The sequence below is a fragment of the Mobula birostris genome, chromosome 4, assembly GCF_030028105.1.
Source record: "Mobula birostris isolate sMobBir1 chromosome 4, sMobBir1.hap1, whole genome shotgun sequence".
Lineage (NCBI taxonomy): Eukaryota > Metazoa > Chordata > Chondrichthyes > Myliobatiformes > Myliobatidae > Mobula > Mobula birostris.
Genome location: NC_092373.1, coordinates 145,949,539 through 145,968,079, shown reverse-complemented (window position 1 = coordinate 145,968,079; position 18,541 = coordinate 145,949,539). Strand labels below are relative to the sequence as shown.

The following is an 18,541-nucleotide window of genomic DNA, read 5'->3' as shown; positions in this document are numbered from 1 at the left end:
TGTGTAAGTGCACTTCCCAGTGTGACACAGAGCAGATAGGTTTGAAAAATCCTGACCTTCTCTAACATTGTAAGCTGCGGTTCACCAACCTTGGCGGAAGTTATCGCCATGTTTTCACCGTGATTTTCGATTGCTGATCCCGGATTAAGAATGATAATGTTCTCTCTTTGTTCTGGATTGAGTAAAATCAGACTTCATTGTCCATCTGGAGAAATCCAGTCCATTCTACTTATGGACTGAACATTAAGAATGAGAAGTCAAACACATTGCTATGGGACTGCTCAGGCAGGCCACATCAGATAAGACCATTTTTCCCTGCAAGTCAATAATGAACCAGGATGGGTTTTCTCACATTGAGATGGTTTCATGCTGGGCTTTTACTTGTAGATACATTAATTGTTAATCAAGTGACTTAACCACTACAGTACTACACCCAATCTTTTGGCACGCGAGGTGAGCAATCGAAAAGGATTTGTACACCGAATATTGTACAATACTCCTTGAGTTGTCATTTCAAACAATTAGAGGGAGAGTTCATTGAAAGAGCAGCTGGACCATGCAGGTGAGAGTCAGTGGCAGGGCTAGAGGCAGTCTATGGCACTCATTCAGGGTGGGGTTTATTTCAAGAAAATGGTTAGGAAAGATAGGTTTGGAAAGAGAAACAAGGTGGTCAGTAAGGTAGGCAATCAGTTCAGGTTAGCCTGAGGGTAAACATATTGAGTGGGTGTGCCTGTTGGACCAAAAAGAAAGTATCTAGATCACAACTTGAATTCACAGAAACGGCCAAGGATATAGTTAGCCTTTAGTGTCCATGAGCTTCTTCTGGCCTACCATGATGAAGATGTACAAACACAAGAGATTCTGCAGATCAACACAAAATGCTGGAGGATCTCAGCAGGTCAGAGAATATCAATGGAGAAGAATAAACGGTTGACATTTCGGGCTGAGACCTTCCAACACTGATATGAAGGTTAGCCAATACGTTACTCACTCATGGCATCAACAAATGTTTGTGCACACAATTATGAGAGTTGTACCATGTGATTAGTTACAGTTCTTAAGACTACAGGATCCTTTTTAATTAATCCTGAAGCAGATATAACTATCTGGTTAAGGATTGTCTTGGAATGCAGTATATTTGTATAATTTCACAAGCATGATTTATCTTTTTAGTTTTTTAGTCTTAGAGCATTCAAATGTCAGGGCAGTGACATACTCCTCCTAAGGATATGGGAGATCAGGGAGACTGCTAGTGTCCCCGAGGACTTCACCTGAGGGGAGTGTGTCCAGCTGCAGCTGCTGACTGACTGTGCAAAGCAGCTGGATGCACTCAGGATCATCCGATATGTCGAGAGTTTCATAGATCTGAGTTTTAGCGAGGTGGTCACACTTAAGGTACAGGCAGAAAGTAGCTGGATAACATTAGGAAAGAAAAAGAGAGTAGGCAACTTGGGCAAGATTCCCCATGGCCATTCTCCTTGAAACTAAGTCTACCATTTTTGGATACTGTTGGTGGGATGGCTGTTCAGGAGAAGGCAGCAGTAGCTGAAAAATTAGCATAGGGGGTAGGGATCCAGATTTTTGGCCCATTAGAATCTCTTTAGTGCAGAGGTAGCTTGTACAAGAAGGATGGGTTACACCTGACCTGGAGGGGTACCAATATCTTAGCAGTGCTGTAAGGGTGGGTTTAAACTAGATTGGCAGGGGACAAGGTCCCAAGCATCAAGGAGGCAAAGAAGAGGCTGGAAAGTGATGCAAAAGTCGTTGATACCTAGTTGAACAGGTATGACAGTCTGGAGAATGGCCAGGAGCAAGGAAAGTCAACTTGGATTAAATTATAATTATTTTGTTGCAGAAGGTCAAAGCAGATGAAATTAGGGCTTAGGTAGTTCTGTGGGACTGGGATATTATAGCCATTACAGAAACGTGGCTACAAGAGAGACTGAGCTGGCAGCTTAATATTCCAAATTTCACAGCACAAGTCAGAGTTACTTTGAAATTACTGAGGAATCATCCAGTGAGGCTTTATGGGTGGAGCTGAGAAATAAGAAGGGAATGGTCCACATCGGTGGGATTGTGCTATTGGCATCCAAGTACTCAATGTGAGCTAAAAGACCAAATTTGCAGGGAGATTGGGTTAGCATAGTAGGGGTTAGACTGCCAGACTGTTAAGGGCTTAGATAGGTGACATTCATTAAGTGTACCTGGGAAAGTTACCTTGGGCAATAGATAGAGGGCCTTTCTACGTAGAGGGCAAAGCTCATCTTACTCTTGTGTATCAGGGTGGGGCAAGTGATTAAGGTGATAGTGGGGGTGAACGTTAAGACAAATGACCATAGTTTTATTAATTTTAAAATAACTATGAAAAAGGACAGAACTGGACCACAAGTTCAAGTTCTAAATTGGAACAAGGTGAGTTTTGACTGTATGAGACAAGAGCTTGCAAATATCTGATTGGAGTAGTTTGTTTGCAGCCAAATGAACCACAAGCAACTGGAAGGCTTTTAAAGGTGAGGCAGTGAAAGCTCAAGGTTTGTATGTTCCCGTTAGAATGAAGGGCAATGCTGAAACCCTGGATGATGAGGGATATTGAGGTCCTTGCTGGGAGAAAAAAGGCGGCATGGGTCAGTTACAAGTAGCTGAGATCAAGTGAATCCCCAGATGAGTACAGGGGATGCAGAAGAATACTCGAGAAGGAAATCAAGCAGGGGAACAGGCATGAGATAACTACTTTGGCAGAGAAGATTAAAGAAAATCCAAAGAGATTATAGGAGTATTTTAAGGGAAAAGGAGTTAGAGTCCTCAAGGACCAAAGGGAACACCTTGACACGGAGCTGCAGAAATGGGTAAGGTCCTCAATGAATATTTCTCTTCATAGAGAAAGAGAAATGAAAACTTTGGAATTAGAAAAGTAAATGGGAAGGTCTTGGAGCTCATTAGCTTTGCAATGGAGGAGGTGCTGAATGTCTTGAAAGGTACGAAACTAGACAGGTATCCAGGACATGACCAGCCTTGTCCAACGACACATGGGAGACTTGAAAAGAAATTGTTTAAACTCTGGCTGAGATTAGCATCTCCATTAACCATGGGTGAGATCCAGTGGAGACTGGAGGAAAGTGAATATTGTGCCTTTAGAAGGGCAGCAAAGAAAACCTGGGAGTATAGGTCAATTAGTCTAGCATTGCTGGTAGGTAAATTACTGGAGAGGATCCTGGTGGGTAAGAAATACATACAGTACATTTGGAAAGATGGATTGGTTAGGGGTAGACAGCATGGGAGATCATGTCTCATGAACTTGATTGAGTTTTTTAATGAGGTGATAAAGAAAGTTAATGAGGGAAGGGTTGTAGATATAGTTTATATGGACTTCAGTAAGGCCTTTGATAAAGTTTCATTTGGTAGACTCTGGAAGGTTAGATTGCATGGAATCCAGGGAACAATGTTAATGGATAGACAATTGGTTTGATGATAGAAAGCAGAGAAGGTTGTTTCTCAGACGAGAAGTCCGTGATTGATTGTGTGTTTTGGGTCAGTTCTGAGCCCATTGTTTGTCATCTATATTAATGATTTGCATAAAATGTATGAAGCCTGTTAACGACATGATTAATAAGTCTGCAGATAGTGCACTGGACAATGAAGAAACATTAAAAATTACAGGCAAATCTTAATCAGCTGAGTAAGTGGGCTGAAGAATGGCAAATAGAACGTGAGATAAGTGTGAGGTGTTGCATTTTGGATAGTCAAATCCAGGTAGGACATTCACAGCAACAGCATAGCCCTGGGGCAGTGTTCCATCTAATTTGTTTTATAGCTGTGCAGATCAACCATTTTTGTATGGCTCGAAAAACGTGCAGCACTTTAATAAAACATTATATAAAAGAATATTCCGGCTGTGCGGCAACAAAGGCTATGTGTATGGGAGCATTTCAGTTATTGCACTGCTGTGCAGCTTAGAGTGAACAGTGCCCTGGGGAGTCTTGTAGAACAGAGGGAGGCAGACAGGATGGCCTTCACTAGTCAGGATGTTGAGAGTTCATGGTGCAGTTGGCAGTGAGGCCACACTTGGAATATTGTGATCAGTTTTAGTCACTCTGCTGTAGGAAAGATGTTGTTAAACTGGAAAGAGTGCACAAAGGATTTACCAGGGTGCTGCCAGGTCTTGAGGGATTGAGTAACAGGGAGAGGTTGAACATGTTAACACTTTATTTCTGAGAAGGTAAGTGACTAAGAGGTGAACTTATAGAGATGTATGAAATCATGAAGGCAGGCAGTCTTTTTCCCAGAATTTGAGTATCAAGGACTAGAGGTTTAAGGTGAGGAGGGAAAGATTTAAGAGGAACTTATGGGGGCAACATTTTTATACAAAGGTTGTCATCTTTGCAGAATGAGCTGCCAGAGGAAGTGGTTAGGGTAGACACTACAGCAAGTTTTAATAGTTGGACAGGTAAACAGATTGGAAGGATTTAGAAGATTATGGGCCAAACAGTGTCAAATTGGACTAACCTGGAAAGGGCATCTCAGTCAGCAAGGACCAGCTGAGCCATAGGACATATTTCCATGCTGTATGACTTTAATACTCTATGACATGACATGAAAGTGGATGATGCATGCTCTTTCAAGTCACAGCCCATGATAAGATGAAGCCATTGTTATCATAGACCTAAGCAAATTTCCTGAGACACATTATTTAAATAGTTTAGTTTGCATTAATGTTCTCCCACGTAATAAGTATCATAGTTGCACTATGGGAGCCCTTCCAGTGAAGCCAGGTGTTTTCCAGCCACAGTATCTCCCTCCTTTCACATCAAGCTCAACATGGATTTCTTCCTATTCTTAGTTCCAGTTTAATATCGCAGAGTAAATTTCCAAATTTCAACCCATGTCATTCCATTAATGCCATCACCAACGCCACTAAATAAGTAAATGAGCTGAAAGTTTTGCCTGTATGGAGGTGAATCTCTAGACTGTTTATAGTGTACATATTTTGATAGTAAGTGTATTTTGAACTTTTTCAAAGACAACATCACATTCTCTAGTGATATTCCTACCTCCCTATTTACTTTTGAATTCAAGAATAATCATTCTAATGATTCATAAATGTGACCAATATCCATAGGATCCCTAAGAAGAAGATGAATCAAACATGGTGCCACTTAGAGCCATTCAGCATAGAAACATGTCATTCAGTCACCTTTCTACATAAATGCTTCTTTCCTGCACTCAGTCCATAGCTTCTGTGCCAAATTATTTCAAATAGCTATTGAAAGTTGTGAAAGTACCTGCTTCCTCCATCTCATCAGACACAGGGTTCCAGACCTCAGCCACTCTCTGATGAATAAAGATTCTTCCTCAAGTCCCTTCAAAAACTTCTACCCCTTACAGCTCCTTCTAGTTACAGACCCCTTTGCTAAGCGGAAGTGTTTCTCACCATCTCTATGCCCCCTCAGTCTGGCATACCATTATTGTGTTTCCCCCCTCAGCTAACCCAAATCTCTCCTCATATCTGAAACACTTGAACCACAAATTTGGCAGTGTGCTAGTGAATCGCTCCTGCATTCTCAATAATATAAGCACTTTTTTCACTTACAGTACGGTGACCAGAAATATGCACAATACTCAGGCTGTGGTCTAACCAATGTTTTACATGGTGGCACTATAACCTTCTTGCTCTTATAATCTATGTTTCAGTGAAAGAAATCATGGAAGTATCTCACATGTCTTCATAACCACCTTATTTGTGTGTTACCGCCTTCAAGAATAAAGAAGCCAGTAAAGAACCAAAGAAGGGAATTAGGAAAGCCAGGAGGGAGTTCATGAAAAGTCCTTGGCAGTAGGATTAAAGAGGATCCTGAGGCATTCTGTACATACTTCGAGTGAATGGATAACGAGAGAGGGTGGGACCACTCAAGGATAAAGGGGGAACATTTGCTTGGATGCTGAGAATGTGAGTGAGGTACTTAATGAGTACTTTGCTTCAGTATTTACCATGGAAAAGGATATCCAGGATCTGTAGATCAGTGCTGGTGGTATAAATATGTTGGGTTTCCAGAGGTCAAAGAAGAAGAAGAGTTGGTCCTCCAAATGAGCATTAACGTGGATGTCCCCAGGGCCTGAAGGAATTTACCCCAGGTTATTGAAGGAGGCAGGAGATGAAATTGCTGGGCCTTTGACCAATATCTTTGTGTCCTCTCTAGCCAGAGGCGAGGTCCCGGAGGACTGGCGAGTTGCTAAAGTTGTAGCTCTATTTAAGAAGGGAACAAGGGAAAATCCTAGGAACTATAGACCAAGGAATAACAAGTCAGTTGTAGGGAAATTGCTGGAGAAAATTCTTAGGGATAGGATATATGAGCATTTGGAAATCCATGGCCTAATTAGGGAGAGTCATTATGGCTTTGTGCAGGGCAGGTCATGCCTTACCAACGTGATTGAGTTTTTTGACAAGGTGATGAGAGCGACTGGGAAGAGTAGGGTAGTGGATGTTGTCTACATGGATTTTAGTAAGGCATTTGACAAAGTCCCTCTTGGGAGGCTAATCCAGAAAATTAAGATGCATGTAATGAGTGGTGAAAAGGAGCTGCTGGCAGGGATGAGAGCAGAGCAGCAATGGCATGAGTTTCTGGGAAAAATGAGGAAGGTGCAGGACAGATGTATTCCAAAAACAAAGAAATACTCAAATGGCAAAATAGTACAACTGTGACTGATGAGGGAAGTCAAAACTAATGTAAAAACAAAAGAGGGGATACAACAAAGCAAAAATTAGCAGGAAGACAGAGGATTGGAAAACTTTTACAAACCTACAGAGAGCAACTAAAATACTCATTAGAAGGGAAAAGATGAAATATGAAAGCAAGCTAGCAAACAGTATCAAAGAGGATAGTAAAAGTGTTTTCAAGTATGTATAAAAAAAAGAGATGAGAGAGTATATAAGTCTGCTAGAAAATGAGACTGGAGAAATAATAATGGGGGACAAGGAGACAGCAGATGAACTCAATGAGTATTTTGCACCAGTCTTCTGTGGAAGACACTTAGCAGTGTGTCAGATGTTGAAGGGTGCGAGGGAAGAGAAGTGAGTGCACTTATTATTACAAGGGAGAAGGTGCTCAAAAAGCTGAAAGACCCAAGGGTACATAAGTCCCGTGGACCAGATGAACTGCACCCTAGGGTTCTGAAAGAGGTAGCGGTAGAGATTGTGGAGGCATTAGAAATGATCTTTCAAAACTCATTGGATTCTGGCATGGTGCCAAAGGACAGGAAAATTGCAAATATCACTCCACCCTTTAAGTTAGGAGGAAGGTAGCAGAAAGGAACTTATAGACCAGTTAGCCTGACCTCAGTGTGTGGGAAGATGTTGGATCAATTGTTAAGGATGAGGTTACAGAGTACTTGGTGACACGAGACAAGATAGGACAAAGTCAGCATGGTTTTCTTGAGGGAAAATCTTGCCTGACAAACCTGTTGGAATTCTTTGAGGAGATTGCAAGTAGGATAGATAAAGCGGACACAGTGGATGCTGTATATTTGGAATTTCAGAAGGCCTTTGACATGGTGCAACACATGAGGCTGCTTCCACCAAGCTAAGATTGGTAGGAGGCAGTGAGTGGGAATAAAAGGATCCTTTGCTGGTTGGCTGCCAGTGACTAGTGGTGTTCTGCAGGGTCGGTGTTGGGACCACTTCTTTTTATGTTGTATATCAATGATTTAGATGATGGAATAAATGGCTTTGTTGCCAGATTTGCAGATGATATGAAGATTGGTGGAGGGGCAGGTAGTGTTGGGGAAACAGGTAGGCTACAGTAGGACTTAGACGGTTTAGGAGGATGGGTAAAAAAGTGGCAAGTGAAATACAATGTTGGAAGAAATAAATGTGCAAACTATTTTCTAAATGGGGAGAAAATCCAGAAATCTGAGACTTAAAGGGACTTGGGAGTCCTTGTGCAGAACACCTTAAAGGTTAACTTGCAGTTTGAGTTGATGGTGAGGAAGACAAATGCAATGTTAGCATTCATTTTAAGAAGTCTAGAATACAAGAGCAGGGATGTGATGCTGAATCTTTATAAGGCGCTGGTGAGGCCTCACCTTGAATATTGTGACCAGTTTTGGGCTCCTCACCAAAGAAAAGATTTGCTGGCATTGGAGAGGTTCAGAGGAGGTTCACAAGGATGATTCCAGTAATGAAAGGGTTATCATAGGAGCAACATTTGATAGCTGGGTCTGTACTCACTGGAATTTAGAAGGATGAGGGGGGAATCCCTTTGAAACCTTCTGAATGTTGGAAGGCCTAGACAGAGTAGATGTGGAAAGGATATTTCCCATGGTGGGGGAGCCTAGGACAAGAGGACACAGCCTCAGAAAAGAGGGGCTTCCATTTTAAAACAGAGATGCTGAGAAATTTCTTTAGTGTGAGGGTGGTGAATTTGTGGAATTTATTACTATAGGCTGCTGTGGAGGCCAGGTCATTGGGTGTACTTAAGGCAGAGCTTGATAGGTTCTTGATTAGACATGGCATCAAAGGGAGAAGGCCGGTGAGTGGGGTTGAGGAGGGGATAAAAGGGGATCAGCCATGACTAAGTGGCAGAGCAGACTTGATGGGCCAAATGGCCTAATTCTGCTTCTTTGTCTTATGGAATTGGCTGTTTGGATTCAGAACTGGCTTGTTCATAGAAGACCGAGGGTAATGATTGAAGGGACTTATTTGAGCTGGAGGGCTGTAATTAGCAGGGATCTGTGCTGGGACTTCTGCTGTGTATATAAACCCCATTTCCAGTAAAGTTGGGATATTTTCCAAAATGCAATAAAAACAAAAATCTGTGATATGTTAATTCACGTGAACCTTTATTTAACTGACAAAAGTACAAAGAAAAGATTTTCAATAGTTTTACTGACCAACTTAATTGTATTTTGTAAACATACACAAATTTAGAATTTGATGGCTGCAACACACTCAACAAAAGTTGGGACAGAGGCATGTTTACCATTGTGTTACATCACCTTTCCTTTTAATAACACTTATTAATCGTTTTGGAACTGAGGATACTAATTGTAGTAGGTTTGCAATTGGAAATTTTGTCCATTCGTGCTTGATATAAGACTTCAACTGCTCAACAGTCTGTGGCCTCCATTGTCTGATTCTCCTCTTCATGATGCGCCATACATTTTCAATAGGAGATAGACCTGGACTGGCAGCAGGCCAGTCAAGCACACGCACTCTGTGTCTACAAAACCACGCTGTTGTAGCCCGTGCAGAATGTGGTCTGGCATTGTCCTGCTGAAATAAGCATGGACGTTCTGGGAAGAGACGTCGCCTTGATGGCAACATATGTCTCTCTAAAATCCTAATATACGCCTCAGAGTCAATGGTACCTTCACATACATGCAACTCACCCATGCCGTGGGCACTGATGCACCCCCATACCATCACAGATGCTGGCTTTTGCACCTTTCGCTGATAACAATCTGGATGGTCGTTTTCATCTTTGGCACGGAGAACTCGACGCCCGTTTTTTTTGAAAACTAGCTGAAATGTGGACTCATCTGACCACAGCACATGGTACCGCAGTCTTTCAGTCCATCTGAGATGAGCTCGGGCCCAGCGAACTCGCCGGCGTTTCTGCATAGAGTTGATGTATGGCTTCTTCCTTGCATAATACAGTTTCAAGTTGCATTTCTGGATGCAGCGACAGACTGTGTTGAGTGACAATGGTTTTCCGAAGTACTCCCGAGTCCAGGTGGCTATAATTGTCACAGTAGCATGACTTTTCTGTGCACTTTTCAATCTTATTTTAACTCTGTCCCAACTTTTGATGAGTGTGTTGCAGCCATCAAATTCTAAATTTGTGTATATTTACAAAATACAATTAAGTTGGCCAGTAAAACTATTGAAAATCTTTTCTTTGTACTTTTGTCAGTTAAATAAAAGTTCATGTGAATTAACATATCACAGATTTTTGTTTTTATTGCATTTTGGAAAATATCCCAACTTTTCTGGAAATGGGGTTTGTATATGTATATAAGTGACCCAGATGAAAATGTAGATGGGTGGGTTAGTAAATTTGCGGATGATACCAAGATTGGTGGTGGTGCAGATAGTGTAGAAGACTGGCAAAGAATACAGTATGATGTTGCAGATATGGGCTAAGAAATGGCAGATGGAGTTTAACCCAGATAAATATCAGGTGTGGTACCTCAGTGGGGCAAAATCAAGGAGACGGTACACTGTTAAGGGCAAGGTCCTGAACAGTGTTGCTGAGTAGAGAGATCTTGGGATCCAAGTTCATATCTCCTTGAAAGTGGCTACACAGGCTGATATGAAGACTGACGGAATGCTTGCTTTTATTAGCAGAGGCAATGAGTTCAAAAGTCAGGAGGTTATGTTACAACTTAATAAAACTCTGATTAGCTATATCTGGAGTATTGTGTACAGTTCTGGTTGCCCAACTATAGGAAGGATGTTGAGGCTTTCGAGAGGGTGCTGAAGAGGTTTACCAGCATGCTGCCTGGTTTAGAGGGCATGTGCTGTCATGAGAGGTTGGATAAACTTGGGTTGTTTTTTCTGGAGTGTTGGAGGGTGAGGGGACATCTGAAGGAAGTTTGTGAGAGGCATAGACAGAGTGGACAGTGAGTATCTGTACCCCAGGGCTGAAATGTCTAATACCAGATGGCATGCATTGAAAGTGAGAGGTGTAGGTTCAAGGTGGGTGTGAGGAGTAAGTTCTTTCTTATTGGAGAATCGCAGATGCCTGGAATGCACTGCCTGGTATGGTGGTAGGGGCAAATAAATTAGAGGTTTTTAAGAGACGTTTGGATGGGCACATGAATGTAAGGAAGATGGAGGGATTTGGACGTGGTGCAGGTAGGAGGGATTCGTGTTTGTTTTTGATTTGCTTTTTAGCTGGTTTGGCACAACACTGTGGGCTGAATGGCATGTTCCGTGCTGTACTGTTCTATGTTTTATGTAAGCAAGACAGCCAAAGTCTGCAGAAGAACTGTGGCAAGTTCTCCAAGATGCTTGAAACAACCCACCAGCCAATTTTCTTGTAAAACTGCACGACACTGTACCTAAGAGAATTGATGCAGTTTTAAAGGGAAAGGGTGGTCACACCAAATATTGATTTGTTTTAGTTTTTTTACTGTTTATTGCTCTTAATAGTAATTTTTTGACATTTAGATACTTCTCATTTCATTATTTTTGAAAGCATCTTTGCTTTACAGAATTTTTTTTGCACAGAACTGTATATAGAACAAACAGCAAGGTTCTCTACAAAACATCACTAGTCACAGGTTTTCAGTCAAAAAAATAAACAACTTCCAAAGATCAACAAACACTTTCAGATCCAATCTGCCTAATTGCCTGGATCCTATGAACTCTTCCTTTTGAACTAGTCTCATATAATAGACCTTTACAGAGGCCTTACTGAAGTTCATGTAGATTACATCGACTGTATAATCCATATTGATGCACTTAATCACACAGTATCCAATCAAATTAGTCAGACAGAACCTTCCCGTGACAAAGACATTGTTGAACCCCACCTTTCCCAGTGTGGATTAATCTCATCTGTCAGAACTTTATTTTCAATTATTTCCTTACCATTGGTACTGTATCAGGGTCAAAAGCCTGCAATTACCTGGCTGCCCTCCTTGAATAAAGGTACCCCATTCAGTATCCTCTAGATCTGGCATTTCTTCTGAAAAGATCTGAAATTTCTATGGGATGTGAATATTGCTGGCAATGCCGGTATAATTGTCTCCCCCATTTGACCCTGAACTTGGTGACTGCTATTCAGAAACCAGATAAGTGTCAACCACTTTGGGAGATTTGGAGACGCACATAGTCCCGGGGAGGAAAGATGGAAGATTTTGTTTCCCCTGAAGTACATAATAAACCACATAAGTTTTAAAACCATAATCTGATTAAAATTTTCATGATTAACATCATGGATGCTGGCTTGTTATTTAATTGCTTGAATTTCATTTCTCCGTTGGCTATGGTGGCATTTGAACTCATGACACTAAATCAGTTATCCAGTAACTTAACCACAATGCTGCAGCACCCCATTAATAGACCATAATTTAAGATTAAAATTTCAGCCCATCCTAATTCATTTCCTCTCAAATGTGTGGTTGCCAACAATATTTAAAGATTTATCTCCATCAATGAAGCTTTTGAAAAAGTTGACAAGGAATTCTGTCTTAGATTTACGACTTAGTTTGTAGCCTTTTCTCCCTCTCGCTGATTATATTCCAAGTGCTGATATCATCTCGGGGAGAGATGACAGAAAGGAGTTGCCATGCCTGACAGACTGTGGAGCTAAATAAATTGCACTGTCGAATGACAACAGTGCTGGCCACCCCATGTTAAAGATGGTACTCACTGATGTTAATTAATTTCTGCCAGGGCTCAGTAATTCCTCCATCACATTAGCCGCAGTTCTTTAAAGTATGTGAGAATCTCTTTTAAGGGATGTTATTATTGGTATAAGTTATTGGTAAGCTTTTACACTGAGACAATATTCTCCCTACAGCTAGAAGCCAATTCTGCACCTTTACTGTGTTTATGAAAGTTATTGCAACAATTCCACAAAGGAATTCTACCCCACCTACACCACAGTACCTGCAGCAGTGGCTATCCTCCAGGTGTGAGCCAAGGCCGGAAATTCTGACAGACTATTTCACTACATCTATTATCCCAAGAAACGTCTTATCCTGTAGTCATATTGCGGCAGCAGATTGATCATGAATCCTTCTGCCACATCCCTATGAAACACCTCAGTACTTCTTTCTCATATATTTTTGAAAGATCTTGAATTGAGGGCTATAGGGAACTGGTAGAGAGAGTGGCTGAGGCCATGGGCATATTAAATGACTGAGCAGGCTTGAGGAGCCGATTCTTGCTCCTGTTTTCATGTGCTCTTTCTCTCTCTCTCGCTCTGTTACTGGTGAATAGCGTTCACTAAACCAACAGTAACAAAAAATGGCTAAAACTGCAAACTATATTGCCATTTTTATTTTCATGGCCAGCAAATGGGAGGAAAATCTATCACTAGGTAACATGGTAACCAGACATGGTAACTTAAGGTATTTTGTGAATGGGTTCAGGAGGCTTCGCTCTTGTCTGCACGGTACCTAGCATGAGAACATGTTATTACCAGCACGTGCTGCAAGAGAAGTACTTCATTGCAAATCTACAGTATCCCTCGCATTAATGCAAAAAGTTCCTCAATGATTGACATGTGCAAAATGTAGAGGCATCAAATTGTTCTTAGTGAAATTAATGATGAACGTATGTTACTGCTTTAATATATTGCCATCATTTTAATAAGGAACTTGCCCAAATGAGATAGATTTCTTCTTTCAAAATTTCTCATGGCACAAATTAGAATGTTCATTAGTAGTATTACACGGCAGAATTTTATCCTAAGGATTTGCTAAGGAAAACAAAATGGATAATCCAGGGAGGTGTAATTCCAAGAAATTATTTTGTAAATGTATGTCATTGTCATTAGGAGTTAACTATTGTTTAAACAAAAATTCTAGTGTCAAATGTATTTGGCTGAATTTTGTTTTGCTTAAAAGCTCAATGGATTTTATTTAATGTACTGTTTTACTTACTATCTCAATAGTGGAAAATGTACATACACCAAACAGCATCTTGCATAACACTTAACATTATAACAATCCATAAGACTTCATGCAAGGTTTATAAAGTCATGTGCGGTGAGCAAAGGTGTAGGGTTTGTGGAACATCTTGAGTAAGAAACATGGCTGCCAATTGTGGAGTGATTTAATTTTTAAGGTAATCAAAAAGTTGAAGGAGCACAGAATTTCACGGAAGTTGCAGACTTGTGACAATGATAGCGATGATGAGACAAACACTAGTGGTTTAGAAGTTGAGGATTTGTTTAACTGAGAATCAATGTAGTTAGAAGGCATGGGTGTGAAAGGGAATTAGTGCAGTTCAGGATCCTAGCAGCAGAGTTTAGAAGACATCAAATGTATAGAGAATGCAATGGGATGGTTACAGATGAGTATTAGAATTGGAGTCTGAGGGTTTCATCAGCAGGGTTAATGGCAGAGATGGGGGAAAGAGTCGTGATGATGCAGAGATGAGATCTAGTCATCTTGGGGTCAATCAAAGTACTGCTGATATGAAATGTTTCAGTCAGTTATTAGGAAGGCAGATGAAATCATTTGTTAGGAAGTGAAGTTGGTTAATGGCCTCAATCTTTCAATACTTAGTTGAAGGAAATTTCTGCTTCATATAGTAATGTTTCATCTTTCACAAGATGGTTTTGTACTGGTGAAATGTTGCATAAAGCCTTGTTGAACTGGTGGGTGGTCATTTTGATATGAAATGTTACAAGTCATAAGCCATTGCAGCGAGTGTTAGAAAATGCATTCATGTCTATTATTTTCAGCCCCCACCGCATTCTAGGTTTTGCAGCCTTCCTCTTGCAATGGTTCAGATATTTTGAGGTAAAATTCTGCCATGTTTCATCAAATGTCCATTTTTCATAATCAAGCTGAGACGCACAGTGTGGGCAGGTTGTGTGACCTTGGGAGGTGATTGCCTAGGTCTTCATTGGCACACGGTTTAATGCACAATGACTTGGCAACTGAGCCTGGAGCTTCTACAATATGTGCAACACAGGACTACACTATGTGGAGCATTGTTCAATCATGCCATCGCAGAATCTTGGATTTGGTGCAGCTCAATATGATGCTGTCAATAATTTTTTTTTAAACTTTTGCTCAGACGATTCTTAATTAAACCCTTTGCATAAAAGCTGTCGGAAACTTCATAGGTTATGTAAGCACATCTAATGTGGCAAGCTGATATCCCCTTACTAATTACATTCTCTTCTGGTACAGCTAGAAAATACTACATTTTGCCCCAATTAATTTGTTTGGTTGCCAAAATTCATTTTCAGGAGGTGAATGCTCAGATCTGAGGTTCCTTATGGCTTGAATGAATCATCACAACTTGCCTAGTTATGGCTGAAAGGGAATGAGAGAACAAATAGAGACATAAGTAGTCACCTTTGCACTAAATGTAACATTGGTACTATCATCAGTAAGTTGCTACATCATTGACTTTTGTATAAGCTACAGTACAACATTTTGTGTTCAGTTCTGACTGCTGATAACTATTAATGTAGCCCTGTTTCGTGACTAAGCCACAGTCTGGCTGACGAACAGGAGGAAGTGTTATTCAAGGCCAGATTGTGACAGGGAGTTGATCAGCAGGACACATGGTACAAAACTGAGAGGATGAAATAGATTTCTGTAGGGTAAATAGAAATCTATCATTAGAATGCCAATTATAACATTCACTTTGCAGCATTAAAATAAATGCCAACACATTTTAAAATCTAGTTTCAAACGAAGGACATATTTCAATTCATTTCAGGGACTAAATGTAATTCTAAAATTGCAGTCATATGGCTAAGCTGGGTTAAAGTAAAGTAGAGTTGTAAAAGTAGATGCTTCCACTGAAGAAGGGAAAAATCCTGGCACCGATCGATAAGTCATGTCGTGTTTATCTTCCCAACCACCAGCAGCACCCCCCTCATTTCTCTCCCTCTCACACATACATTCTGAGGGAATCAAGTGAAATGAAGATGAGTGGCACTGGGGTAGAAGATCAGCCAGGAATTTAATGAATAGTGAAGCAGGCAGGATTGGCCATATGGCCTACTCCTGTGCCCGTGTTTTAAAATTCTTTCCTCTCTCCAGTCTTCAGGTTGCTGTCAGCTCAGAGGGAGTCTAGGCAGAATGGACATAGCAGCATAATTTAACAGGCTATTTTATTTCAGAGACATGATATTGTCTAGACCTGCAGAGATTAAGGTGAATCTGGTCGACCATGAACAGCTTCTGTTGACATAGTGTTTTCACGAAAATTGTTACAAAGATATTCCATAAGGCAAACATTTCACTTTTAACTATTTCATTGCTAGGTTGCATAATTAAAACCACAGGCACTTCATATTTTTATGGATTCTTATTCAAATTTTCCTGGACAATCTTCCCCCTTCCCCCTTTGGTTACATGGATCACCTGCACTTTATCATTTGTGCATCTTGTCATTCCACATGTGAACATATTGAACTATTGACTGTAGACATATAGGATTATTGACAGTGGATTACTGACTGTGGACATATAGGATTATGCTATTTGACTGTGGAAAGCGTTGTGCTCTAGTAGAGTTTAATATTTGTGTGATATTCATTCACAGCTGCGTCACAATGAAGTACTGGCCACTAACTGAACTTTCTCTACATCAGAGGCCAGTTCCAGGTCAAGAGACATTAAAACTAGTTGTTACATCACAAACATTCCTGTAAAAATTCACAGTCATTACGCTGCTTTGTGATTAACGATACCAAACCTGATCAAAGTTTATTAAAGAATTGATTATTAAATGTATCTCAAAAATGCAATGTTAAAGTTTTGCTCTTGAATATAGCAGCATTCATAATTAATAGCGTGCCAAGTTATGTTGACTTTGATTGTTTAAGCATGTTTTGTCTTCTTTCAGAAATTGCCTCAATCATTGGCCTTCTGTACCTGTTCAGCCGGTTCATGTACTTTAATGAATATGCAAAGTCAGCAAAGAGAAGGTATGAGTTTAAGTCGATGGTAGGTTCTCCCTACATGTAGGGATATCCAAATGGGAGTACAGTACAGGTATATTGAATGATTCTTGTTCACTGGTGGAATGGTGCCATCACTACCATGCAAAGTTGGCATTTAATTCCCATCCCAAACTGCTTATGAGAAAATCTGGAAAGTCATTTTTTTGAACTGCTCAAAAAGTATGGAGAAAAATGCTTCCACACAACCTTTGGGTAGAAGTCTCTGGGATTTTAATGCAGTGATAAAGAAGGATTGGCTATATATTTCCAAGTTGAGGTAGGGAATGCCTTGGGGAATTCAGAAATGCTGAAGTTTACATCTTCCTGCTGCCCATGTCTTTCAAGGTAGAAATGGTCATAAATTTGGTAGGTGTTGTTGAAAATAATGCTGGCGACCAATTAGAATATATTTTGTTAATGGTTTTAAAGCCAACGTAAGGTAGTACTGGAGGGAGTGTATGTTTAAAATGGATCAAGCAGACTGCTTTACCCTGTATAACTTTGAATTGTTTGATATGCTACCCCAGGCAAACAGAGAATATTCCATCACATTTTTGTGATCAATGTAATAATTAAGGAATGAATTTGTCCCAATCTAGGCAGTATAAATGGTTAATGAATCAATAACAAACTATTAGTTTTATATTATTACTTGATGAATAAGATGCTGGAATGGTTCAGTAGGATCCTTATACCCAGCTCAAAGGCTGGTTGGGGCCCTAACATTTCATCTGAACAATGCAATGCAGAGCCTATTCCATATTGCACTGGAATGTAGGCCCAGCTTATCACAAAACTCTAGAAGGTCTCAACCTTCGACTGAAAGGTGGTTGCCCATTAATGGAAATTGGGAATTCCCATTTTCGTAAGCTTATATTTTCCAGTAATGGGCACATCTTTGAGACCATATCCATTTTTTTTTTTGTGTGGCCAGAGGCTGCCTGCTGACTTTTCTAATCTGCTATTCCCACCACATATCAATTGGATGACCACTACAGAAGCTAGCAGTTAGGTTAAAGGAAAGCCATAATTTTTTTTCTTCTTTTGCCTTTTCCTTGCTTCAGAACAATAGGGAAGACTTGGTTATCAGTATTCAGTTCACAGCCTAGACCACAGTAGGTGAGACACTTGTGCATCGAGCATCGAGCCAATGTGAGCTGGGAATGGAAACAAACATGGACTACAAAAACATCAAGTGTATTTAAAAATAAGTTGTGATAAGACATTGTGTGATTTTTTTTTTCCTCATACAGTTATTTCTGTTTTCAGGCTCCCTGGGTTCAGAATCGGTATAGCAGTGCTGCTGGTATTAGCCAGTATGAGTATTGGAGGAATCACAAATTCTCTGTTTGACAAATATTTTGATTTTAACATAGCGAAAAAGATCAAAAAAATGATTTTATGATATGCAGGCAGTTGAGCCAAAATACAGATGATTATTGTATATTTTAAGTTTCAAATAATGCATAATTTAAAACACCCTTTTATGAATATCCATTGAATATCTGTAATTCACATACATCATATTAAGATGCCAAATAAAACATTTAATCTGTGCTTTTTGTCTGTAAAACTCATTGTAACACACTGCACAAAAGATAACCTGATCTTATTTTGCTTATTAATTTTGTTCATTGCATACAGGTGGTGAAACAAGTCAAGGTAAATTAACATTAATTTAAATTCACTACATAAAAATAATTGGTCCCTAGATTGTCTCTAACTTTTAATATCGATACACTAACTATCCAAAAAAAAGTCCCTCAATTTAATATGTTTTGTCCTTGCTGCAATTTTCTAGACAAAATATTTTGTGTACTCAGGTACATTGATAAAGGGCCTGGTTGGAGCATCTGCAATCTTCAGCTCTCTATTGTTCTGTCATAGATCATCTCAAATTTCAA

At 40.1% G+C, this 18,541-nt stretch overlaps 1 protein-coding gene across 1 annotated transcript in view; it reads left to right on the top strand.

Moving 5' to 3' along the window:
* The window catches only part of mgst2 (microsomal glutathione S-transferase 2), a 34,796-nt gene extending 16,607 nt beyond the window's left edge, over positions 1-18,189 (top strand). Inside the window, exons 4-5 of the mRNA XM_072254750.1 lie at positions 16,541-16,622; positions 17,907-18,189. Of these exons, the coding sequence (XP_072110851.1) occupies positions 16,541-16,622; positions 17,907-18,042 (218 nt within the window). The 3' untranslated portion in view covers positions 18,043-18,189. The remainder of the gene's footprint in view (positions 1-16,540; positions 16,623-17,906) is intronic.
* Positions 18,190-18,541: the final 352 nt, after the last annotated feature.